This window comes from Tamandua tetradactyla, chromosome 18, assembly GCF_023851605.1.
Source record: "Tamandua tetradactyla isolate mTamTet1 chromosome 18, mTamTet1.pri, whole genome shotgun sequence".
NCBI lineage: Eukaryota > Metazoa > Chordata > Mammalia > Pilosa > Myrmecophagidae > Tamandua > Tamandua tetradactyla.
Window position 1 is genome coordinate 33,039,776 of NC_135344.1, and position 24,616 is coordinate 33,064,391.

The 24,616-nt window shown below is 37.9% G+C and overlaps 1 protein-coding gene and 2 non-coding genes across 9 annotated transcripts in view; 1 reads left to right on the forward strand and 2 right to left on the reverse strand.

The window, feature by feature from the left end:
* Positions 1-13,434: 13,434 nt before the first annotated feature.
* On the reverse strand, positions 13,435-13,516 carry LOC143662844 (small Cajal body-specific RNA 18). The gene has a single exon (XR_013165613.1).
* Positions 13,508-24,616, forward strand: part of ACAA2 (acetyl-CoA acyltransferase 2) — a 52,188-nt gene continuing 41,079 nt past the window's right edge. For 2 of the 7 annotated variants that reach the window (XR_013165132.1, XR_013165133.1), the window contains exons 1-2: positions 13,508-14,286; positions 22,851-23,017. Coding sequence is in view for 5 of the 7 variants with exons in the window: in XM_077135493.1 (XP_076991608.1) it covers positions 14,148-14,286; positions 22,851-23,017 (306 nt within the window). In the remaining 2 variants the exon portion in view is untranslated. Of the gene's footprint in view, positions 14,287-14,415; positions 14,617-22,850; positions 23,018-24,616 lie in introns of those variants that run through there. The other 5 variants (XM_077135493.1, XM_077135494.1, XM_077135496.1 and 2 more) reach the window with 5 other exon arrangements.
* On the reverse strand, positions 13,578-13,723 carry LOC143662849 (small Cajal body-specific RNA 17). Its single transcript, XR_013165617.1, has one exon.

Below are 24,616 nucleotides of genomic sequence, written 5' to 3' on the forward strand. Positions count from 1 at the left end.
ACCCACCTATATGCTGTCTAGGAGACTCCTTTTAGACCCTAGGACAAAAATAAGTTAAAACTGAAAAGTTGGGAAAAGATATTTCATGCAAAAAACAATCAGAAAAGAGCAGGAGTAGCTGTACTAATATCTGAAAAATTAGACTTCAAAAGTAAGACAATTAGAAGAGACAAAGAAGGACACTATGTATTAATAAAAGGAACAATTCAACAAGAAGACGTAACAAATCATATATCTTTATATACCGAGCCAGAGTGCTCCAAAGTACGTGAAGCAAATACTGAAAACATTGAAGGGAGAAATATATACCCCTACCATAATAGTTGGAGACTTCAATTCCCCACTCTCATCAATGGATAGAACACCTAGACAGAGGATCAATTAAAAAACAGAGAATTTCAATAATACGATAAATAAACTAGACTTAGCAGACATTTACAGAACATTAGACCCCACAACAACAGGATACACCTTTTTCTCAAGTGCTCATGGATCATTCTCAAGGATAGATCATATGCTGAGTCACAAAGCAAATCTCAATAAATCTAAAAAGATTGAAATCATACAAAACTGTTTCTCGAATCATAATGAAATGAGGTTAGAAACCAATAGTGGATAGAGGGTCAGAAAATTCACAAATATATGGAGGCTAAACAACACACTCTTAAATAACTAGTAGGTCAAGGAAGAAATTACAAGAGCAATCAGTAAATATCTTGAGGGCAATGAAAATGAAAACGAAAACACACATTAAAATTTATGGGATCCATCAAAGGCAATGCTAACAGGTAAATTTATTGCTTTAAATGCATATATTAAAAAAGAAGAAAGAGCAAAAATCAAGGAATTAACTGTGCACTTGAAAGAACTAGAAGAATAGCAAACTAATCATAAAGCAAACAAAAGGTAAGAAATAACAAAGATTAGAGCAGAAATAAATGAAATTGAGAAAATAAAAACAATTGAGAGAATCGACAAAACCAGACGTTGGTTCTTTGAGAAAATCAGTAAAACTGATGGACCCTTAGCTAGGCTGACAAAAAAAAAAAGATGTAAATAAACAAAATCAGAAATGGAAGAGGAGACATAACCACTGACCATGCAGAAACAAAGGAGGGAATGAGAGAATTAGTTGACCACAACAAAATAATCAAAAGTAAAGAGAATGAATCTGTCATCAAGAAGCTCCCAAAAAAGAAAAGTCCATGACCAGATGGCTTCATGTGAATTCTATCAAGCATTCAAGAATTAGGAAACAGAAGATGGTGGCTTAGTGAGGAGTGGGATTTAGTTTGTCCTCCAGAGCAGTTAGTAAATAGCCAAGAACATTACAGAACAACTGCTGGGGCCACATCAGTGACCAGACACATAGTGTACACCATTCTGGACAAGCTGGACCAGCTGTGATCCCACCCAGAACCAGGTAATCCAAATGGCCAAAAACCAAACTAACTTCATTAGTAAAGAGGGAATACTCTTTATCCTGGGATACTATTATGCACTTATCAGTTTATCAAAAAGTTAAAAGTCTGACAATATCAAGTTTGATGAGGAGCAACAGGAACTCTCCTACATTACCAATGCAGGTAAAAATTGGCTTTACTTAAGACAATCTGATATTATCTGGTAAAGCTGAAGCTGTACTTATTCTATGATCCCCTAACTCTACTCCTAGGTATATACCCTAAACAAATGCATGCATTTACAATACAAATATAAAAATATTCATAACTAATAGATATCTTATATGTTCATGATAGATATAAATTGAAAAGATCCCAAATCAATATAGAATGGATAAAGTGTCTTACATTCATACATTGAAACAATATACAACAATGACAAGCTGATTAAAAAGTGAATCTTACAAACATAATACTTAACAGAAAAAGCAATTTCTAAAGTTGATTCCATTTATAAAATGTACCAAAATATGCAAAACTAAACTATTGTATATCATTTAGGGATACATACTTTTGTGGAGAAAAAGGAGGCTGTGATCAGAAATGGATACAAAGGACTACTAGGGTCTCAGCAATGTTGACAGATGTTTACTCTGTAACTATGTGTTAAACTATACTTTGAAATTTGCTCTATAACTACTTGTTAAACTATACTTTGAAATTTGTTATTTTTTCACACATATATTATATTTCACAATAAAAAATGTTTAAAAAAAAAAGAGGAACATTTTGAAGAGAGTCCCTTTTTGGAGCCACAAGAAAGCCACAGCAGAGCTATGAGGCTGAGAGAACCACAGAGTCCACCAACCAACGACCTTTGGAGATGATGTAGGAGAATGCCCCCATGGGAGCTTCATGAAGCTCCAGAAGCCTGGAGAGAAAGCTAGCAGATGTTGCCATGTTCACCATGTGCCTTCCCAGTTGAGAGAGAAATGCTGAACCCCACTGGCCTTTCTTGAGTGAAGGTAACTTATTGGTGCCTTAATTTGGACATTTTTACAGACTTGCTTTAATTGGAACATTTTCTTGGCCTTAGAACTGTAAACTAGCAATTTATTAAGTTCCCCTTTTAAAAAGCCAAAAAAAAAAAAAAAAGGAATTAGTACTAATCCAGCTCAAACTCTTCAACAAAAAATTCCTTCTATGAAGCCAACATCACCCTAATACAAAAGCCACACAAAGATACTGCAAGAAAACTACAGACCAATCTCTCTAATGAATATAGATGCAAAATTTCTCAACAAAATACTTGCAAATCAAATCCAGCAACACATTAAAAGAATTATACACCATGATCAAGTGGGATCTATTCCAGGTATGCAAGGATGGTCCAACATAAGAACATCAGTTAATAAAACACACCATATCAACAAATCAAAGCAGAAAAACCATATGAGCATCTCAATTGATGCCAAAAGGCATTTGACAAAATTTAACATCCTTTCTTACTGAAAGCACTTTAAAGAATAGGAACAGAAGGGAAATACCCTACATGATAAAGGGAATATATGAAAAATCCACAGCTAACATCATGCTCAATGGGGAAAGACTGAAAGCTTTCCCTCTAAGATCAGGAACAAGACAAGGATGTGCATTATCACCACTGTTACTCAACGCCATGCTGGCATTTCTAGTCAGAGCAATTTGACAAGAAAAAGAAATAAAAGGCATCCAAATCAGAAACGAAGTAAAAGTCTCACTATTTGTAGATGGCATGATAGTTTCTACAGCAAAGCTACTAGAGCTAATAAATGAGTTCAGCAAAATGGCAGGGTACAAGATCAACATCCAAAAATCACTAGTGCTTCTATACACTAGTAATGAGCAATCTGAGGAGGAAATCAAGAAAAAAATCAATTTATAATAGCAACCAAAAGAATCAAATATTTAGGAAAAAATTTAAGGATCCACAAGACCTATACAGAGAAAACTACAAGAAATTGCTAAAAGTAATCAAGGAAGAGCTAAACAAATGGAAGGGTATAATGTGTTCATTTATTGGAAGATTAAATATAGTTAAGATTTCAATTCTACCCAAATTGATTTATAGATTCAATGAAATACCAATTAAAATCCCAACTTACTTTGCAGAAATAGAAAGACCAATAACCAAATTTATTTGGAAGGGAAGGATGCCCCAAAAAGCTAAAAATACCTTGAGAAAGAAAAATGAAGTGGGATATCTCACACTACCTGACTTTAAGGCACTGCAAAGCTACAGTGGTCAAAACAGCATGATACTGGCATTAAAAAAAAAAAAAAAGATATACCGACTAAGGGAATCAAATAGTGTTCAGATATAGACCATCTCATCTATGGACAATTTATCTTTGATAAGGCAGTCAAGCCAACCCACCTGGGACAGAGCAGCGTCTTCAATAAATGGTGCTTGAAGAACTGGATATCCACATGCAAAAGAATGAAAGAGAATCCATATCTCACACCCTATATAAAAATTAACTCAAAATGGATCAAAGGCCTAAACATTAGAGCTAAGACCATAAAACTTTTAGAAAAAAAAGGAGGGAAATTCTTATAAAACTTGTAATAGGAGGTAGTTTCCTAGACCTTACACCCAAAGCATGAACATTGAAGAAAGAAATAGATAAATGGGAATTCCTCAAAATTAAACTCTTCTGTGCATCAAAGAACTTTGTCAAGAAAGTAGAAAGGCAGCCTACGCAATGGGAACCAATATTTGGAAATCAGTTATCAGCTAAGGGTTTAGTATCAGAATATATAAAGAGATTATTCAACTCAACAACAAAAAGACAAACAACCCAGTTAAAAAATGTGCAAAAGACATGAACAGACACTTCTCAGAAGAGGAAACACAAATGGTTAAAAGGCACATGAAAAGATGCTCAACTTCACTGACTGTTAGGGAAATGCAAATCAAAACCACAATGAGATATCATCTGATATCCACTAAAATGGCCATTATCAAAAAAAAAACAGAAAATAACAAATGCTGGAGAAGATGTGGAAAAAGAAGCACACTTGTCCACTGTTGGTGGGAATGTAAAATGGTACAACTGCTACAGAAGGCAGTTTGGCAGTTCCTCAGGAAGCTAAGTACAGAATTGCCATATGATCCAAAAATACCATTACTAGGTATACATTCAGAGGACCTGAGGGCAAGGACACAAGGAGACATTTGCACACCAATGTTTATAGCAGCATTATTTATGATCGCCAAGAGATGGAAACAGCCCAAATGTCCAGAATGGATGCGTGGCTAAACAAGCTGTGGTATATACATATGGAATCTTATGCAGCTGTAAGACAGAATAAAGTCATGAAGCATGTAACAATGTGGATGGACCTTAAGGACATTATGCTGAGTGAAATTAGCCAGAAACAAAAGCACAAATACTGTATGGTCTAATTAATATGAACTAACATTAATGAGTGAACTTGGAGAACTAAAGTTAAGAATACAGGTTATCAGGAGATACAGATAGGATAGAGATTTGACAATTGGTGCTGAGGGAATACAGATTGTTCAACAGGACAGATTTGTAAAAATTCAGAAATAAAACTACATGATTATAGCACAATAACATAAAGACACTGAATGAAGCTGAATGTGAGTATGATAGAAGGAGAAGGGCTGGGGGTACATATGTAACCAGAAGGAAAGACATAGGATAAAGACTGACATAGTATAATGTAGAAAAGCCTAGAGTGTACAATGATGGTAATTAAATATACAAATTTAAAAACGTTTTTGCATGAGGGAGAACAAATGAATGTCAGTACTGCAGGGTGTGGAAAACAGTATATGGGAATGTTGCAGTCTTTCAGCAACCCCTGCATAATAAAAAACATGGACGTGGACACTCCCTGTGGAATGAGTCACACAGACACACACAGCAGACAGACAAGATGACTGCAGCCCCGAAGAGCTCCAGCTGCTTTATTTTATATCATTTCTCATAGCTCTTTGGCTGATCAAGCCTGTTTTTTCAGTATATTACTCCCTTGTTCTCTTGTTACTTTCAATCTAGCCTCCTGGATATCTGGGTAGCAAAAAGGGAACATTCCATACTTCGTGTGCGAAAGCAGGAACAACACAAGTCTGTTTGCAGACCATGTTCTTCCCCTTTCTCCCCAGATAGGGCTCACCGCTGGGAGCTTGCTGTTTGCAGCAGACCTCCTTAAGGCCACTTTGAAGCCAGTCACTCCCAATAAATTCCGCAGGTTTTCTATTAACCCTTTGGCTCCTACATGGGAACAAATACAATCAATGTAAGCTAGAGTTTAGTGTAACTGCTTCCAATGAATGTAACAAAAGCATTATGCCAAAACTGAATGTCTATAGGAGATTAGGAAAGGGGTATGGATTCTGTATGGAAGGAAAGGAAATGTCTTCAGATAAAGTATGGTAGCAAAGGCATGTCTATACAATTAGGTTGGATTGTATGCTGTGTGAATAAAATTGTTTAAAAATGAACAGAGAAACGGTGGACCACAGTGGCTCAGCAGGCAGAGTTTTTGCCTGCCATGCCGGAGACCAGGGTTCAATTCCCAGCACCTGCCCATGTTAAAAAAAAAAAAAAAAAAAAAATGAACAGAGAGAAACAAGTGCTGGAGAGAATGTGGAGAGAGAGAGTTACCTATTCAATGTCAGTAGGGTAAATGAGAGATCTAGCCCCTTGGAAGGCAGTGTGGTGGTTCCACAGGAGTCTAGGGGTGGGGCTGCTATATGATCCTGAAACCCGGTTGCTCAGTGTATACCTGGAGGAGCTGAGTGTGAGGACACAAATAGACATTTGCACACTGGTGTTTCTGTAATAAGATTTTTTTAAATAAAATAAAAAAAGAATCAGATATACTAGTTTATGAAGAAAGAAATAAAATTATCAGTATTTCCAGATAAATATCAACTATAGTATAAAAAACTCTACAGACTATATTAGAATTAACAGAGAGGGCAGCAAGGCTACTGGATTCAACATCAGCATAAAAAAATCAATAGCATCTCTATAAACAATAACCATTTTTTAGATGTAATAATAAAAGCCAATTCAAGGCAGTCACAAAACTTTTATCAGGGGTTGAGAAACTTCAGTCTTCAGGCCAAATCAGCTCACAGCCTAAGTTTGTAAATAAGGTTTTACTGAAACACAGCCACACTCATTCAAGTATCCTTGATGTCTGCTTTTACACTACAGTGGCAGAGTTGAGTAGTTAGTGTTTCAGAGACCATATGGCCCACAAAACATAAAATACTTACTATCTGGCTCTTTGCAGGAAAATGTGCTGGCCCTCAAGCTATATACCTAGTGATAATTTTTTTCAAAATGTTTTAAGTCCAGTATTGGAAAATACTGACAAACGTTATTGAAAGGCATAAAAGAAGACCTGTGTAAATGAAGAAACATACCATGTTCATAAATGAAAATACTCAATATTGTAAAGATACCAATTCTCCTAAAATGAATTTATGAATAAAATGCAATTCTAACAAAATTCAAATCAGGATTGCTCAAGGAGCATTATAAACTAATTTTAAGATATTATTGAAAAATGAAGGCTCAATCAACCCAAATGTCTTTCAAATGATGAATGGATAAATAAAAATAGCATGGAATATTAGTAAGCCAAAAGAAAGAAAAAGGAATGAAATCCTGATGTATAATACAATATGGGTTAAACCTCGAAAACATTAAGATAAGTTAAAGAAGCCAACACAAAAGGTCACATATTTTATGACTCAATTTATATGAAATATCTCATATCTACAGCAGACAAGCTCACTCTGTGACTATGATAAAGTGAGTCAAAAGAACACTTCATAATTTTGTCTAAGCACAGACAAAACAAGATCAGTGCATAAACAACAAAATGCCAAGTCCCCTCTCCCAGCTAATCAGTGACTGGGCTTCTGATCTGTCCTCCTTCTAGAGAATATTATATTAAGATACTGTGATGGTTGGGTTCAGGTGTCAACTTGGCCAGGTGATGATGCCCAGTTGTCTGGTCAGGCAAGCACTGGCCTAATCTTACTCCAGGGATACTTCATAGCTGACCGATAAAGCAGGAGGCTGGTTTATTAAATCATCGGTCAGTGGATTGCATCTGTGACTGATTACATCTACAATCAACTAACGGTGTGTCTTCCACAATCAAGACAATCCAGTCAAATTGGATTTGATCCAACCAGTTGAGGACTTTGACGGGTGAAGAGAGAATTTTCACTGCTTCTTCAGCCAGCAAACCTCTCCTATGGAGTTCGTCAAGGCCCTTCACTGGAGCCGCCAGCCCAGCATACTGCCCTACAGATTTTGGACTGTGTCCATACAGTTGTGTGATCACTTTTATAAATCTCATATTTACAGATATCTCTATTTCTCCAGAGAACCCTAATACAGATACCAATCAAAGAACTGTCCCCACTTCTTGACAGCACTCAATCCAGACTGAATCCCTGCTTCCTAACCAAAGCCCCAATTCATAAATCATTCTTAACATCCAACAAATGTGGGTGAAAAAACCATTGAGTACACTGAAAACTTGCTCTAAGTCAGAATTCCACTGGCTATATATATTGGTTGTAATAAAGGAACTTACATTAATTTTTAAAAAGTTAATGACCCTCAGAATTTAAGTATTGAATTGACTGTCAACTTCCTTGATTCACTCAAATTAAAGCAATGGAAAGAAGACAAAGAATAAACCAAGTCAAATTCCAAGACATGTTGAGAAAAACAAAGAGAACAGTAGTTGCCTGGGATGTAGAGGGTGCGAAGGAGAAAGAAGGAACCAGAGGATAACCTGATAGTGATTTAGATTACAAGACTATGCATTTGTGAAACTCATTTGGGAACTGAATCATGTCCCACACAAAAGGTATGTTCAGGTCACAACTCCTGATCCTATGATTTGAAACCATTTGGCAAAAGAACCTCTGAAGATGCTGTTAGTCAAGGTGTGCCCAAACAAGGATGGATCTTAATCCAATATGGCTGAAGTCTTTATAAAGAAAGATACTGAACACAATAAAAGAAGCCATGAGAGAAGCAAGAAGCTGGAAGTCAACACAACCAGAAGAGAAAGGGAAAGTGCTGCTGTTTCCATTACAACATGACAGAAAAGCCAAGGAACCCCAAAGATTGCTGGCCAAACAGAAGATGGTAACCGGAGAGGAGGGAAGCCTTAAAGCCTCTGCAGCTATGAGTCAATAAACTCCTGTGGTTAAGCCAACCCATTTTATGTATTTGTTTTAGTAGCCAAGAAACAAAAACACTCATTTAACATAAGAATCATATATTTGAGTACAGAAATTTGTCTTAAATGAAAAGCACAGTAAATAAATATTGCACTCTAATGAAACATAAGCTGCAATGTTCAAGGATGAAGCATACTAAGATCTGCATACTGACTGCATAAAAACTAAAACGGTTTGATGAAAAAGCAGATGAATAAATATAACATGGCAAATAGAGCAAAATGTTAACCATTACAGAATATAGGTAGTAGATATGGGGTGTTCACTCTACAAGGCTTTTCACTTTTCTGTATGTTTGAAAGATTTCACAATAAAAGTAGATTTTTAAAAAACGGCAAGAGGGACACCATGGCATTTGAAAAGCAGGATTCTTGGATGTGCATGCCCTGATGACTCACAAAAAGATCAATACTGCCCAACACCCAAAGAACCATGCTCAAAAATGAATAAAATCAGAACTGGGAGGGGGAGACATAACTACTGACCCCACAGAAATAAAAGCAATCATAAGATGCTACTAAGAACAACTGTATGTCAACAAAATAGGCAGCTTAGATGAAATGAACCACTTCCTATAAACATGAATAACCAACACAGACTTGAGAAGAAATAGACGACTTCAACAAACCAACCACAAATAAAGAGAATGAATCAGTCATCAAGAAGCGCCAAAAAAAGAAAGTCCAGGACCAGATGGCTTCATGTGAATTCTACCAAGCATTCTAGGAAGAATTAGTATCAATCCTGCTCAAACTCTTCCAAAAAATTAAAGAGAAGGGAACATTACCTAACTTATTCTATGAAGCCAACATCACTCTAATACCAAAGCCAGACAAAGATACTATGAGAGAAGAAAATTATAGACCTATTTCTCTAATGAATATAGATGCAAAAATCCTCAACAAAATACTTGCAAATAGAATCCAGCAGAACATTAAAAGAATTATACACCATGACTAAGTGGGTTTTATTCCTGGCATCAAGGATTGTTCAACACAGAAAAATCAATTAATGTAATACACCACATCAACAAACAGGAGGAGGAAAACCACATGATCATCTCGATTGATGTGGAAAAGGCATTTGACAAAATCAACATACTTTCTTCATGAAAACAATCTGAAAGATAAGAGAAGAAGGAAACTTCATCAACTTGATAAAGGAAATATATGAAAAACTCACAGCTAACATAATTAATGGGGAAAGACTGAAAGCTTTCCCTCTAAGATCTGGAACAAGGCAAGGATGCCCACTGTCACCACTGTTATTCAACATTATGCTATTAGTTCCAGCTATAGCAATTAGGCCAGAAAAAGAAATAAAAGGCATCCAAATCAGGAAGGAAGAAATACAAATTTCACTGTTTGCAGATGACACAAACCTATATTTAGAAAGCCCAAAAAAATCTACAACAGAACTACAAGAGCTAAGAAACGAGTTCAGCAGTGGCAGGATACAAGATCAACATACAAAAATCAGTAGCATTTCCATATACTAGTAATGAGCAATCTGAGGAAGAAATCAAGAAAAAATTCTACTTAAAACAGGAGCTAAAAGAATCAAACACCTAGGAATGAATTTAACCAAAGATGTAAAGGACCTGTACACAGAAAACTATAAAACAATGCTAAAAGAAATCAAGGAAGACCTAAATAATGGAAGGATATTCTGTGTTATGGACTGGAAGAATTAAGTATCATTAAGATGTCAATCTCCCAAACTGATTTACAGACTCAACACATTATCAATTAAAATTCCAGCAACTTAATTTGCAGAAAAAGAAAAACCAATAACCAAATTCATTTGGAAGGGCAGGGTGCCCCAAACAGCTAAAAAGACCTTGAGAAAGAAAAATGAAGTTGGAAGTTGTAGCAGCCAAGGGTTAAAACAAGACCTGCAGAATTTGTTGGGAGCAGCTGGCCAGTGGCAGTCAACTGCGGAGATTGCTATATGCTTTATGTAGAACAGTCTGGGAGGAAGAGAATGTTTACCCCAAATGGTTAAGAGAGCACTGAAAGATAAGCTCTCTGTTCCCTCAAGAAATGCATGCATGCCTTTTGTCACCCTGCAGTATATAAGCAGGATCTGGATAAGAATAAAGTTGTCTGTTGTTTGTTATGGCTGATCTTCAGACCCCCTGATCCCGTCTGTGTCTTTCTTTCTTTCTTTCTTTGTGTCTTTCTTTCTTTCCTTTCTTTTCCTTCCTTCCTTCCTTCCTTCCTTCCTCCCTCCCTCCCTCCCTCCTTCCTTTCTTCTTCTCTTTCTTTCTCGTCATTCCTTAATATCCTTCAAGCTCCGTTTCATAGGAAGCAACAGGAAGTTTCACATTTCCTGACTTTAAAGCAATTACAAAGCTACAGTGGTCAAAACAGCCTGGTCCTGGCAACAAGGATAGATAAACCAAACACAAAAACTGACAATTCAGAAGCAGACCCTCTCATCTACAGTCAATTGATTTTTGACAAGGCACCTATGTCCACTCAACTGGGAAAGAACAGACTTTTCAACAAATAGTGCTGGGGGAATTGCATATCCATATCCAAATGAATGAAAGAGGATCCTTATCTCACACCTTACATAAAAATTAACTCAAAATGGATCAAAGACCTAAACATTAGCGCTAGGACCACAAAACTCTTAGCAGAAAATATAGGGAAAGATCTTAAAGGTTGGAGGTGGTTTCCTAGATCTTACATCCAAAGCACAAGCAATCAAAGAAGAAATAGATAAATGGGATCTCCTCAAAACTGAATAGTTTTGTGCAACAAAGGACTTTATCAAGAAAGTAAAAAGGCAGCCTACTCAACGGGAAAAAATACTTGGTAACCACATATGCGATAAAAGAAATCCTACAACTCATGAAGAAAAAAACAAGCCAATTAAAAATAGATGCTTTTCCAAAGTATCCATGGATATTTTTCCAAAGAGGAAATACAAATGGCTAAAAAACATAAGAAAAGATGCTCAACTTTACTATCTATTAGAGCAACGCAAATCAAAACCACAATGTAATACCATTTCATAGCTACTAGAATGGCTATTACCAAAAAACCCAGAAAACTACAAGTGCTATAGAGGATGTGGAAAAAGAGGTACATTTATTCACTGTTGGTGGGAATGAAGAATGCTGTAGCCACTCTGAAAGGGAGTTTGGCAGTCCTTTGGGAAGCTAAGTATAAATCTGCAATATGATCCAGCAATCCCATTAGTAAGTATCCTGATTTGAAGCTATTATGTATCCCAGAAAAGGCAAGTTATTTTAATCCATTCCTATAGGTGCAGACCTATTGTAGATGGGACTTTCTGATTAGGTAGTTTCACTGAGATGTGACCCACCCCATTCAAGGTGGGTCTTAAGCCTTTTACTGGCGTCCTTTTTGAGAGAAGACAGAAAAGACCCACAGAGGTCAGAGAAGAAGATGAGTCAAGGACATACCCACTGAAGCCAGAAGCTGAAAGCAATTAAACCTGAGAAAGAAGGAACAGCAGACACCAAGCCATGTGCCTTCCCATGTGACAGAGGTATCCCCAGATGCCAACCTTTTCTTCAGAGAAGGTATCTTCCTCCTGATGCCTTAATTTGGGCATTTTCATGGCCTTAGAACTGTAAATTTGTAAGCTAATAAATCCCCTTTGTAAAAGCCAACCCACTTCTGGTTTATTGCATTCCAGCAGCTTTAACAAACGGAAACAAAAGGTATATGCTCAGAAGTAAAAGCAGTGACATGAGTAGACATTAGCACACTGATGTTTACGGCAGCATTATTCATGATTACACAAAGGATGGAACATCCCAAAAGTCCACTGACTAATGAGCAGATGGGCAAACTGTGGTGTATACATAGGATGGAATATTGTGCAGCTACAGGAACAATAAAGTCGTTAATGTGAATGAACCGTGCAGACACTATGTTGGGTGAAATAAACCAGAAACAAAAGGACAAATATCATTTGGCCATATTAACATGCATATAATGAGCAAACTTTGAGAGTTAAATTTGAGACCATAGGTTCTCAGAAGATAGAAAGAAGGTAGAGATTGGGCAATTGATGCTTCAGGAGTACAGAATGTTAGTAAGATTGACTGTAAAAGTTCAGAAATGGATAGCCTAATACTGTGTGATGGCAGCATAAAATTGTTTAAGTGTAGCTAACAAAGATGAGAAGGGAGTATGGTTGAAAGAGGAAGACTAAGTTCATGTAGGTCACCAGAAGGAAAGGTAGAGGATAAAAACTGGGACTATGTAACTTAGCGAAACCTAGTGGACAGTAACAGTGGTTAATTGTACAAATAAAAGAACGTTTTTAAATTAAGTATGTTAAACAAACGTATGTCACTATTACAAAGTGTTAATGGGGCGGTATATAGGAAAAAATAGAATTAATGCAAACTAAAGTATACTAAGAGTAACATTGTAACGTTCTTTCATTAACTGTAACAAAGGCATTATACCAAAACTAAACGCAAATAATAGAAAGATATAAGGGAGGAGGGATGGGATTTTTTCTTTTTTTGCAGAAGAAATAGAAATGTTCTCATATTAACTGCAATGGTTAATGCATAACGTGATTATACCAAGAACCACTGATTGCACATTCAGGACGGATTGTATGGTGTATGAATAAAACTGTTAAAAAAAAAAAAAAAGAATTATGCTCGAAGCAGCCCGCTCACTCTTAGGGTCCTGGCACTGAGAAACTGTTTTGCATCTCCGCCCAGGCCGCCTCCTGCTCGCCCGGTCTCAGTCCATTCTCAGCCACATTCCATCACCTGGTTCCAAGAACTCAGATTGCGCAGTGGTCACGTCATCACCGACCAGGGCTCACAGTTACAGCAGCAGAGGCCTCCCTAGACCTCCCCCTTTCGCCTTTCCTCCCCGCGCCGAGTCCCCTGGCCACAGGTCGCCTGGCACTTTTTCATAATCCTCTCAGGCTCCCGGCAAGCGACACCGCCCACAAAGGGGCCCAATCATATAAGGAAAATATTGCAGGCTCATCCGAAGGCTAGATCAGGGATCCCCAGGCGCCCCTGACCTACTACAGTAGCTAAATCTCCCCAAAATGCCGAGCACCCACACCCCACCCACCACCTCTCTTACGCCCCGCGAAGCAGCCTGGGCCGCTGCTCATTGATCTGCGCAGCCGCAAAGCCCAGCGCCCAAGGCCGAAGCGCCCCGCCCACTCACTTCCGGCTCCGGCCCCAGCTCGCGGTCGGGGGCGCCCAACGCACCCCTCAGGACCCTTCTAAGTTCCCATTGTTAAGGCGTCCCAGCACCTACGGAACAGTTTTCAGGAAAATACGAAAGCGAGGATGAAGGCTAAAATTAATTACTTGTGGGGAGGCAGGGATAAGTTGGATAAGTTAGAGTCAAATCATTATCTTGGTCTGGAAATACTGAAGGAAAATCTTTAGAAAAACTTAACAAGAGAGAAAAAAACGCTGGCAAGGAATGCCTGCTTTTCTCCAAGGCCCGTTAACAGTTAACAAAGGTTATCTGTTAACTGTGTTTACCTTTGGCTCCCAAGCGACCAGGCGACGAGGGGAGCAGCTCCGACAAGGTCAGGTGCGCGTGCACGGGGCCGCCAAAAGTGAGTGAGAGGGGCGGGGAGAGGCGGGGGCGGGGCCCGGTTGTGGGCCCGGGCTGTGGGAAGCGGACAAGGCCGCCGGAAGCAGGCGAGAGGGGAGGGGCGGGGCCGCGGAGAGCCGCGAGAGGGGAGGGGCGGGGCCGGGGGACGTGTGAGAGACGCTGAGGGCGCCTTGTAGACTGCGTTAGCGGCATATCCGCTCTGCAGCATCCTGACTTAACTTCGTCGAGAGAGGCCTTTCGCACCTGCGACCGAGCCGCTGCCATGGCCCTGCTCCGAGGTGAACGCCAGGACCGCCGCAGGCCCTGCCTGGTCGCTCTCTGCGAGTAGGCGGTGGGCGCGGCCTCTCCCCTTCTCGCTCTTCGGGGCTTTGCCAGGCTTCCGCTGCGGACTTGGCTTAGTGTCGGGGGCGGTTGAGGGGGTGGTCTACGGTTCGGAATTTAGTCTCATCAGTTCGAAAGGGAACTTGATAAAACCGAACCCAAAAGGATTGTTTGGTTAATGAGAAAACACTTTACAAGGCACTAGCAACGATGATTTCGGTGAAATTTCCTGTTGCGAGAATTGAGTTCATGGTTTGCTTGCCTCTGACTTGGATGTCATTCCCACTGCCAGCGTAGTAGGTCATTATTTGTGTTAGGGAAAATGGGTCATGCCATAAGCCCGAGGCGGCCTGGCGCAGAGAGAGCGCGTGAGCCTCTCGGGAGCCTGGGCCCAAAGGGTGAACTGGCGGCCTCGGACTTGCAGGGCAGAGTAGGGATTCTTCCACCTGAATGATTTGTACCCAAAAAATGCTCGGTGACATTCTCCTTGACTATCTGCTTTATTCCCTTTTCCCAGCTTTCCATTCCTTTAATTTGAGTGACTCCAGGAAAATGCATTCGCTTCAATATCTAAGTTTTAAGATTGTTAACATTCTTATGAGTGCCCTTTTTATAGAAAATGGTCACGTTTGTTATGAAAGGGAGGGTGAACTGAGATAGAGTTGGGGAAATTGATAGAACTGGGTGATAGATTGGATGTGGTGGGTAAATGAAAAGGAAATGTCGTTAGTGACTTCAGGTTTCTGGCTTGAGGAACTTTGTTCATGCTAGTAACATTTGTGGAGTGAGGAATAGATTTGGAAAGAAAGATTGGGAATTCAGTTTTAGGCAAACAAGTTTTTGATGTCTGTACGGCATCAAATGAAGATGTCAGGTAGACAGTTAGATGGAGCAATCTGGAACTCAGAAGAGGCAAATGGTATGTGAACAGCTCAGATGAAGAATAGGTATTCTCCGACTAAATGTAGTGCATCCAGTTTTCTAGCAGGTGAAGTTTATTTACCACTGTCCTTCCTAAATCAGAACTTACTACATTTGCCTAATAAAGTATCAAGTTGATTTTTTTTAGGGTAGGCAGCAACCAAGACAAATTAACGAAAACTACTGTTGCTGCTATATCCGTTTCAGTTTCAGGATTCAAGTAATTTGGCAGCGTACTCACTTACCTTGAGCAAATTACATGAATCCGGCCAACAGTGTTACTGGCAAGCAAGAAACCTAGTATTTGTCAAATGCAGCCTACATGCAAAACACTGTGATGGAGTCTAATAAACACCTGGGGTCATTTGTGTCTTCCAGAGAACTGAAATCTGACAAGTTAATGATCCTGTAACTGAAACGAATATAGCAGCAACAGTAGTTTTCGTTAATTTGTCTTGGTTGCTGCCTGTAGTTGTGCTATCTAAAGGAATAAATATTTACCCTAACTAATGATGTAATAGAAAGGAAGGCAGATCTCACTCTTTTTTTTCTAGTATTGTTTTTCCATCTTGCTGTCAAATCAGCACACCTTTCCAGGTTCTCTCCTGGCACTCCAGTCTCTTTACACTCTAAATGAATAGGTCTCTTCACTGTTTTAGTTTTGGGAAGTCTTTTGCTTCTGAATTTTCAGCTTCTTTTTTTTTTAACGTGGGCAGGCAACGGGAATCGAACCCAGAGAACTCTGCCACTGCGCTACAGAGTATTTTAAATATGAACATTTTTTAAATGTTTAAAATGCCATTGAAGATAGTTAAATTTTAGACCGCTTAACAAAAATATATATTTGACATCAGATCAAATATATATTGACATAGTACCCAGTTTATGATTTTATTGGCTGATCTTTGTACCTATACTTCCCAGATATTTTTAAAAATATATTTATCTCACTTTGTGTCTGTCTTTGCTCCTGAGAAAATGGTAGCACAGCCACCCTAGTTGGTGCTGTTTGTATATCTGGGTAACATGTCAATCACCCATTACAGAAGCGGTTTTCAGAAAACTTGTAACTGATGAAAATATTTCAGATAGTGTTACCAAAGAAGACTTTACCACATTTGATTATATACTATGTATGGATGAAAGCGATCTGAGAAATCTGAATAGAAAAGGTACTTGGAACTGTGATCCACAGGAACAATTTATTATTGAAGATCCCTATTATGGAAATGACTCCGACTTTGACACTGTGTACTAGCAGTGTGTTAGGTGCTGCAAACCAGTTTTGGAGAACTCACAGTAAAGTTTCATCCATTCGTTGCTTAAGGTCAAAATGATTAACATCTTTACAGTGATCCAGATTTTGCCATCAGTGTGTTAAGAGTTTAATGTTTCATAGGTCAAGGCCACAACTTTTTTTTTAATTGACTTGTTATCTAAAAAAATTATTGTAGATGGAAATCAATGTTGTGTTTGGCAGAAGAATTAATAAAAATCTTTGATTCAGACAGTTTATGGGGTACATAAAATGTTCTTGAATTGGACCTTTTATCTTGCCCCAATTATGAAAATAGTGCAACAAGAAAAATAGTAGAATGACAGAATATAATATTTTGTGGGTGTTTTGGAACAATCATTTCTTTCTGATGTTTAGCCTTAAGGTACTAATCAAGTGACAGCCAGCATTCTAATATGCTTAATTATGATCTTATTAAATAATTAAAACATCGTTTTCATGCCCAAAAAATATCTGAGCCCAGTGAGACTTTTAAATAATTCACCTCTTTATTAAGTCATTATGTGTAATTTGATGGTCAAATGTCTTCTGTTCACCTATACTACCTCTGTTTTCACTTCTAGGGCCTCTTATTGAATTACATACTCCTAAACATAGGAGTTCACAATCTTGCTTGCAAGTATTTTAATCCCTTTATACCCAAGAGTGCACACTTGTATGTTAGAATAAGAAAGAGAATGATTTAGTTTTTATCTAGGTTATTTCATGAGGAAGTCAGCTTTTTGCTCCCATTCGGACCACTTTACCACTGAAAATTTAATTATATTCAGAAAGGACACTCAATGAGGGGTTCATCTTATACTCACTTTGATAAATGTGTCTGTTTTATATGCACATATAACCCAAATGTCAAATATTATATATTGGCTTAGATGGGAAAAAAATAGTTTAAAAAGCGAATTCTATTACATTGAGTCCTTGAATAATATTTTAAGTATTCTTTTGTTAATATTTCCTTTATAGGAGAATATAGGCAATTTCAATTATTTTCAGATAACTATAATTTCAAATTTGTTTGGATATATATATATATATATATACACACACACACATATATATATATATCAGAAATTGTTGTTTTCAGAATAAACTGAGGAGTATAAAAACTACAACTGAGGAATAAATTTTATTACGTATGTACAATTTGTATTTTATGTGTCTACCTGCTTTTTCATTGACAGATGAAGAAGCATTTAAAAAACAGAAAGAACTAAAGCCATAAAACTTTTAGAAAAAAGTGTAGGGAAATATCTTAAAAATCTTGTGATGGGAGGTAGTTTCCTGGACCTTGCACCCAAAGCATGAGCAGTAAAAAAAAAAAAAAAAGGGATAAGTGGAATCTCCTCAAAATTAAACACTTTTTTTAATGCAATTTTATTATACATTAACTTTTTTTTTTTTTTTTTTTTTTTTTTACATGGGCAGGCATTGGGAATCGAACCCAGGTTCTCTGGCATGGCAGGCAAGCGTCCTTGCCTGCTGAGCCACCGTGGCCCAAAATTAAACACTTTTGTGCATCAGAGAACTTTGTCAGGAAAGTAAAAAGTCAGCCTACACAATGGGATCCAATATTTGGAAACTACATGTCAGATAAGGGTTTAATATTCAGGATATATAAAGAGATTCTACACTCAGTGACACAAAGACAACAACTCAATTAAAAAGTGAGCAAAAGACATGAACAGCTATTTCTCAGAAGCGGAAATACAAATGGCTAAAGGGCATATGTAGAGATGCTCAACTTTACTGGCTATTAGGGAAATGCAAATCAATACCACAATGAGATTTCATCTGACACCTACTAAAATGACCATTATAAAGAAAAGAAAACAACACGTGCTGGAAAGGATATGGAGAAAGAGACATACTTATCCACTGTTGGTGGGAATGTAAAGGCAGTTTGGCAGTTCCTCAGGAAACTAAGTATAGAATTACCATATTATACAGCAATCCCATTACTAGGTATATATTCAAAGGACATTCGGGCAAGGACACAAGCAGACATTTTCACACCAATGTTTATAGCAGCATTATTTACAATTGCCAAGAGATGAAACAGCCCGAATGTCCATCAATGGATGAGTGGCTAAACAAGCTGTGGTATATGCACAAGATAGACTATTATTGCAGTCTAAGCTAGAATAAAGTCATGAAGCCAATAACAACGTGAATGAACCTTGAGAACATTATGGTGAGTGAAATTAGCCAGAAACAAAAGGACAAACACTGTATGGTCTCACTAATATGAACTAACATTAAGGAGTAAACTTTGAGAGTTACAGTTGAGAATACAGGTTGTCAGGAAATAGAGGAAGGTAGAGATGGGGCATTTAGTGCTGAAAGAATTCAGAATGTGCAACAGGACTGTTCTAGTTTGTAAAAGCTGCCAGAATGCAGTATAACAGCAACGGAATGGCTTTTAAAAAGGGAATTTATTAAGTTGCAAGTTTACAGTTCTAAAGCCATGAAAATGTCCAAATTAAGGCATCGAGGTAAAGATACCTTAAATCCAGAGAAAGGGCCAGTGAAATTCAGGGTTTCTCTTTCAGCTGGGAGGGCACATAGTGATGTCTGCTAGCTTTCTTTTCTCATTTCATAAGGCTTCCTCAGAGGCGTTTTCCTTCCACTCCAAAGATCTCTGGTTCTGTGGGCTCTTGGTTCTGGTGGCTCTGTAGGTTCTCTCTGAAAGGACTCCAGTAAGCAACCCCTCTTTAAATGGTTAGAGACACATCTCCATGGAAACCATCTAATCAACAGTTACCACCCACAACTGGGTAGGCCACATCTCCAGGGAAACTGTCAAAAAGATCCCACCCAGCACTATTGAATGAGGATTAAAGGACATGGCTTTTCTGGGGTAGATAATAGCGTCTGACCAGTAGAAGGACTGGTTGTAAAAATTCAGAAATGGATAGCACAATCCTATCTGATGGTAGCACAATAGCATAAGTACACTAGATGAAGCTGAATATGAGTATCGTTACCTGGGCAACCATGGGGTATAAGAGTCCAAAATCTGTATGGCAGCTTCAATGAAGGTCCTCAACGTACTCTCAGGATAGGCTGGCTGGCTGAAGCAGAAAGAGTGATTGTCTCTTCTGAGTCCTCCTTAAAAGCCTTCTGGTGATGAGATGAAGTATCATTCATTGCAGAAGACACTCCCCTTAGCTGATTGCAGATCACAAAGCAATCAGCTGTGGCTGCCACTAACGTGGTCATGATTTAAGTCCATGAAATGTCCTCATAGCAACAGACAGGCAATGCTTGCCCAACTGCACAGCTGGGCACCACCACCTGGCCAAGTTAATACATGAACCTGACCATGATAAATGGTTTATGGGGGAAAAACACAATCAATGCAAGCTAGGATCTATAGTCAACAGTTACGTTGTAATATGCTTCCACTGAATGTAACAAAGGCATCATGCCAAAACTAAATGTCAACAAGCGGGGGATATGGGAGAGGGGTATGAGTTCTTGGCAAAATAAATGGAAATGTCTTCATATAGATTATGGTGGTGAAGGCTATTAGGTTGAATTGTATGATGTGCAAATAAAACATTTTTAAAATGAACAGAGAGAGGGCGGTGCAACAGTGGCTCAATAGCAGAATTTTCATCTGCCATGCCAGAGACACAGGTTCGATTCCCAGTGCCTACCCATGCCAAAACAAGAAAGAAAGAAAAAAAAGAACAGAGAGAAACAAGTACTAGGGAAAATGTGGAGAAAAAGATGTACTTATTCAGTGTGGTTGGGCAGCTAAGAGGCAGCGCCTCTCCAGAGGACAGTTTGGTGGCTCCAGAGGAGGCTAAAGGTGAGCTTACCATATGATCTTGCAAGCCCATTACCAGGTATGTACCTGGAGGAACTGAGAGTGGGGACGTGAATGGACATTGCAGTTAATGGCAGCAATGTTCGTGATTCACAGTGGATGGAGGTGGCCTAATGGTACAAGACTGAAGAATGGAAGAGGGAACTGTGATATGCATACAATGGGATATTGAGTGGCTGCAAGAAGGAATGAACCTTAAGCACAGTATGCTGAATGAAATGGCAGAAACAAAAAGACAAATATTATCATGCCTCACTCACATAGATAACTATAATATATAAACTTAGAAAATTGATGTCAAGAGCATGGATTATCAGGTTGGGATCTATAGTAAAGGGCCCTAGAGTGTAAGCTCTTAAGCAGTCACATATTTAGGAGTTCTAACTTATATTTTTAAACTCTGACATACTTAGCTATTTGTGTACAACCTGGTCATCCCCTGAAACTTCGGGTATTTATGTGATGCCCAGGATTCGGATTTAGAGCACTGAAGCTGTGAAGATCAATATTACTCTAAACAGCAAACTGTTTAAAAAGTTGAAAAAGTTTTCAGACTTCGACTAGAGATATGAATGAAGCTAACCTGGGTAACACTAAGATAAATGAGAATACAGAATAAAAGATGATATGGTCTACATTCTAAAACTTCAATGTCTGTGTGAGACCAAAGGGAGAGATTTATTTGGTTCAAAATTTATATTTTAGGAACTTGTATGGTCAGTTTAATCAAACACTGTAATTACATGGACTCTTGAACAGGGAGTGAGATCTTATTGGTTTGTACAGAGTAGTGTGATGCTCCAATACGTCCCAGAGTAGTTTGACCAGAGAATAAGAAAATATTTGCAAAATCCTCCTGGGGGAGTAGGGAGAAAGGAGGAAATATTCAGTTTCCCTCTCTGGGGAATTCCTGATACTCGTGCAAACAATGGAGGCAACCATATCTAATAGGCTGAGCCCTTGATTGTGGGGTTTGACCATATGAAACTTATTCCTACAAAGGAGAGGCTAAGCCTACTTAAAATTAGGCCTAATCAAACAAAAATAAAAAATAAATTAAAAAATAGGCCTAAGAGTCACCCCCAGAGAACCTTTTTGGTTGCTCAGATGTTCTCTTAAAGCCAACTTGGCAGGTGAACTCACTGCCCTGCCTCCTGAATGGGACATGACTCCCAGGGGTGTAAATCTCCCTGGCAATGAGGGACAGAACTCCCGGGATGACCTGGGACCTGGCATTATAGGATTGAGAAAGCCTTCTTGACCAAAAGGGGAGAAATAAATGAGAGAAAATGAAGTTTCAGTGGCTGAGAAATTTCAAATGGTTGTGAGGTTAACCTGGAGGTTATTCTAATGCATTATATAGGTACCCCTTTTTGTTTCATGGTTTATTGGAGTAGCTAGAGGGAAGTACCTGAAACTGTTGAACTGTGTTCCAGTAGCCTTGATTCTTGAAGACAATTGTATAACTATAGCTTTATAGTGTAACTGTATGATTGTGAAAATCTTGTGTCTGATGCTCCTTTTGTCTAAGGTATGGACAAATGAGTAAAACAAAGAAAAATAATAGGGGGATAAAGGGTAAAAAAAAAAGTTGGATAGATTCAAATACTAGTGATCAGTGAGATGGAGGGGTACGGAACATGGCATGTCTAAGTTTTTTTTTCTGGAGTGATGCAGATGTTCTAAGAACGATCATGGTGATAAATATACAACTATGTGATGGTATTGTGAGCCTTTGATTGTAAACTATGTCTGGACTGTTTATGTGTGTGAAAATTTCTTGATAAAAATAGTTTTTAAAAAACATAAAAAAGCAATATATATATTTAATAGTGTTTTCCCTGCTTTAAATAATTGTGTTAGTTCAGTGTTAGCCTTCTTCTGGCTATCTTTACTGTCTGGAAGCATTAAGTAAGGAGAAGTATTACTGGGAAAGGGAAAGTTCTTATTTTTGTGTGTGTTTACATCTTAGCATGTAGTATTTTGGTGCTTGGATATAGATATTGATCAAATTGATAACTCTTAAGGCTCTGTTTTTATAGGTGTGACCTATTCTATGCATTATTGTATGACAAAGATTTTCAATTACCTAACTGAAAATTCTACTTTACAATAAGGTTTCATAGGTTATTTAAAACATGTAAAAGATGCTGACTAGTATGTGATTGCTTACAGCTCTCTCCTACTGTACTAGGTATATTCATTGTTGCTGCTAAGCGAACACCCTTTGGAGCTTATGGAGGACTTCTGAAAGACTTCACAGCTACTGACTTGACTGAATTTGCTGCCAAGGCTGCCTTGACTGCTGGCAAAATCTCACCTGAAACTATTGACAGTGTCATTGTAGGCAATGTCATGCAGGTTAGTAGGGCAGATTGAGGGAGTCCCTCTTGCTACTTTTCTTAGTTTCTGAAAATAATTCCTTTTATATGTCATGATGAACAAGTTAGTAATAGTTAAAGATATTTGAAGTTTGTAATATGAGTCATCCTCTGACTTCAGATGCAATACTATATATAATTCAAAGCAGTGGATTGACTTCTACTTATTTTAAGTTAGTTTTCTCTAACTATGGACTACCTAAGGAAGGTAACAAATCCAAGCAATACAACATGTCTCCCATAATTACTTATACATCATAGGTGTTAGTGTTTGTTGTGAAAAATGACAAGCTTCCTTACCCTCTATCTTGCTATATCTTCGTATGGCATATAACCTAGAGTATGTAGATGCAGGTAATTGAAAGCTGCATATTCCTTCAAAGTGCACATTCATTGGGTGCCTGAAAAGAGACTCTGCCCTTTTATATATTTATTTATATGATTTTTATCTTTTGTTGTTGTTGTTATTCTTCATACTGGCCAATTTCAATTTTTATTAACCTGTCTTCAGGTTAACTAGCTGTTCCTTCTATCATCTCCAGTCTCTGGTTAAGCCAATCTAGTGCTTTTTGTTTTAGAAATTATACTTTTTTTCAGTTATACAATTCCCTTAGGCCCTTTTTTTTTTGGACTATTTTGTTATTGAATTAGATGCCAAAACATACTGTTTATTATGCAATGACCCTGTACTTGTACTAAAAGAATACAGTAATGTCACATGACCTTAGGTCCTTTTTATAGTATGTATTTACCTACTAGGATATGTCATCTGCTTAGTCATAATGTTAATATTTATTTTTTAAAACAAATGTAGTGATATAATTCTCATACCACACATTTGACCCATTTAGTGTATACAGTTCAATGGATTTTTAAATATTCCCAGAGTTGTGCAACTGATACTATAATCAATTTTAAAACGTTTATCACCTCAAAAAGAAACCCTGTATGCTTTAGCCATCACCGCCTTATCCATCCCCACCTCCATACCACACCTCAACTTCAAGCAACCACTAATCTACTTTTTGTCTATAGATTTATCTATTATGAACAGTTCATATAAATGAAATCATATAGTATGTGATCTTTTGGGACTAGCTGCTTTTACTTACAGTAGTGATTACAAGCTTCATCCGTGTTGTGAAATATGTCAATACTTCATTCCTTTTTTCTTTTAAAGCGGTTTTATTCATACTCCATATAATTCATCCAAAGTGTACAATTGATGGATCTCAGTATAATTACTGAGCTGTACATTCATCACTACAGTCAATTTTAGAATATTTTCATTACTTGTAAAAGAAAAGCCCCATGCCCGTTATACCCCCTTATAAATGACACTTAGCATAGGTGTGGTACCTTTGTTACAGTTGATCAAAGAATATAAAATATTACTGTTAACTGTAGTCCATAGTTTGCCTTAGATGTATTTTCCTCATATACCACCCTATTATTAAAACCTTGTGATAATATTGTACATTTGTTCTAGTTCACAGAAGAACATTCTTGTATTTGTGCTATTAACCACATTCTTCGTCCCCAGCAGGGTTCACTATCTTATACAGTCCCATGTTTCATC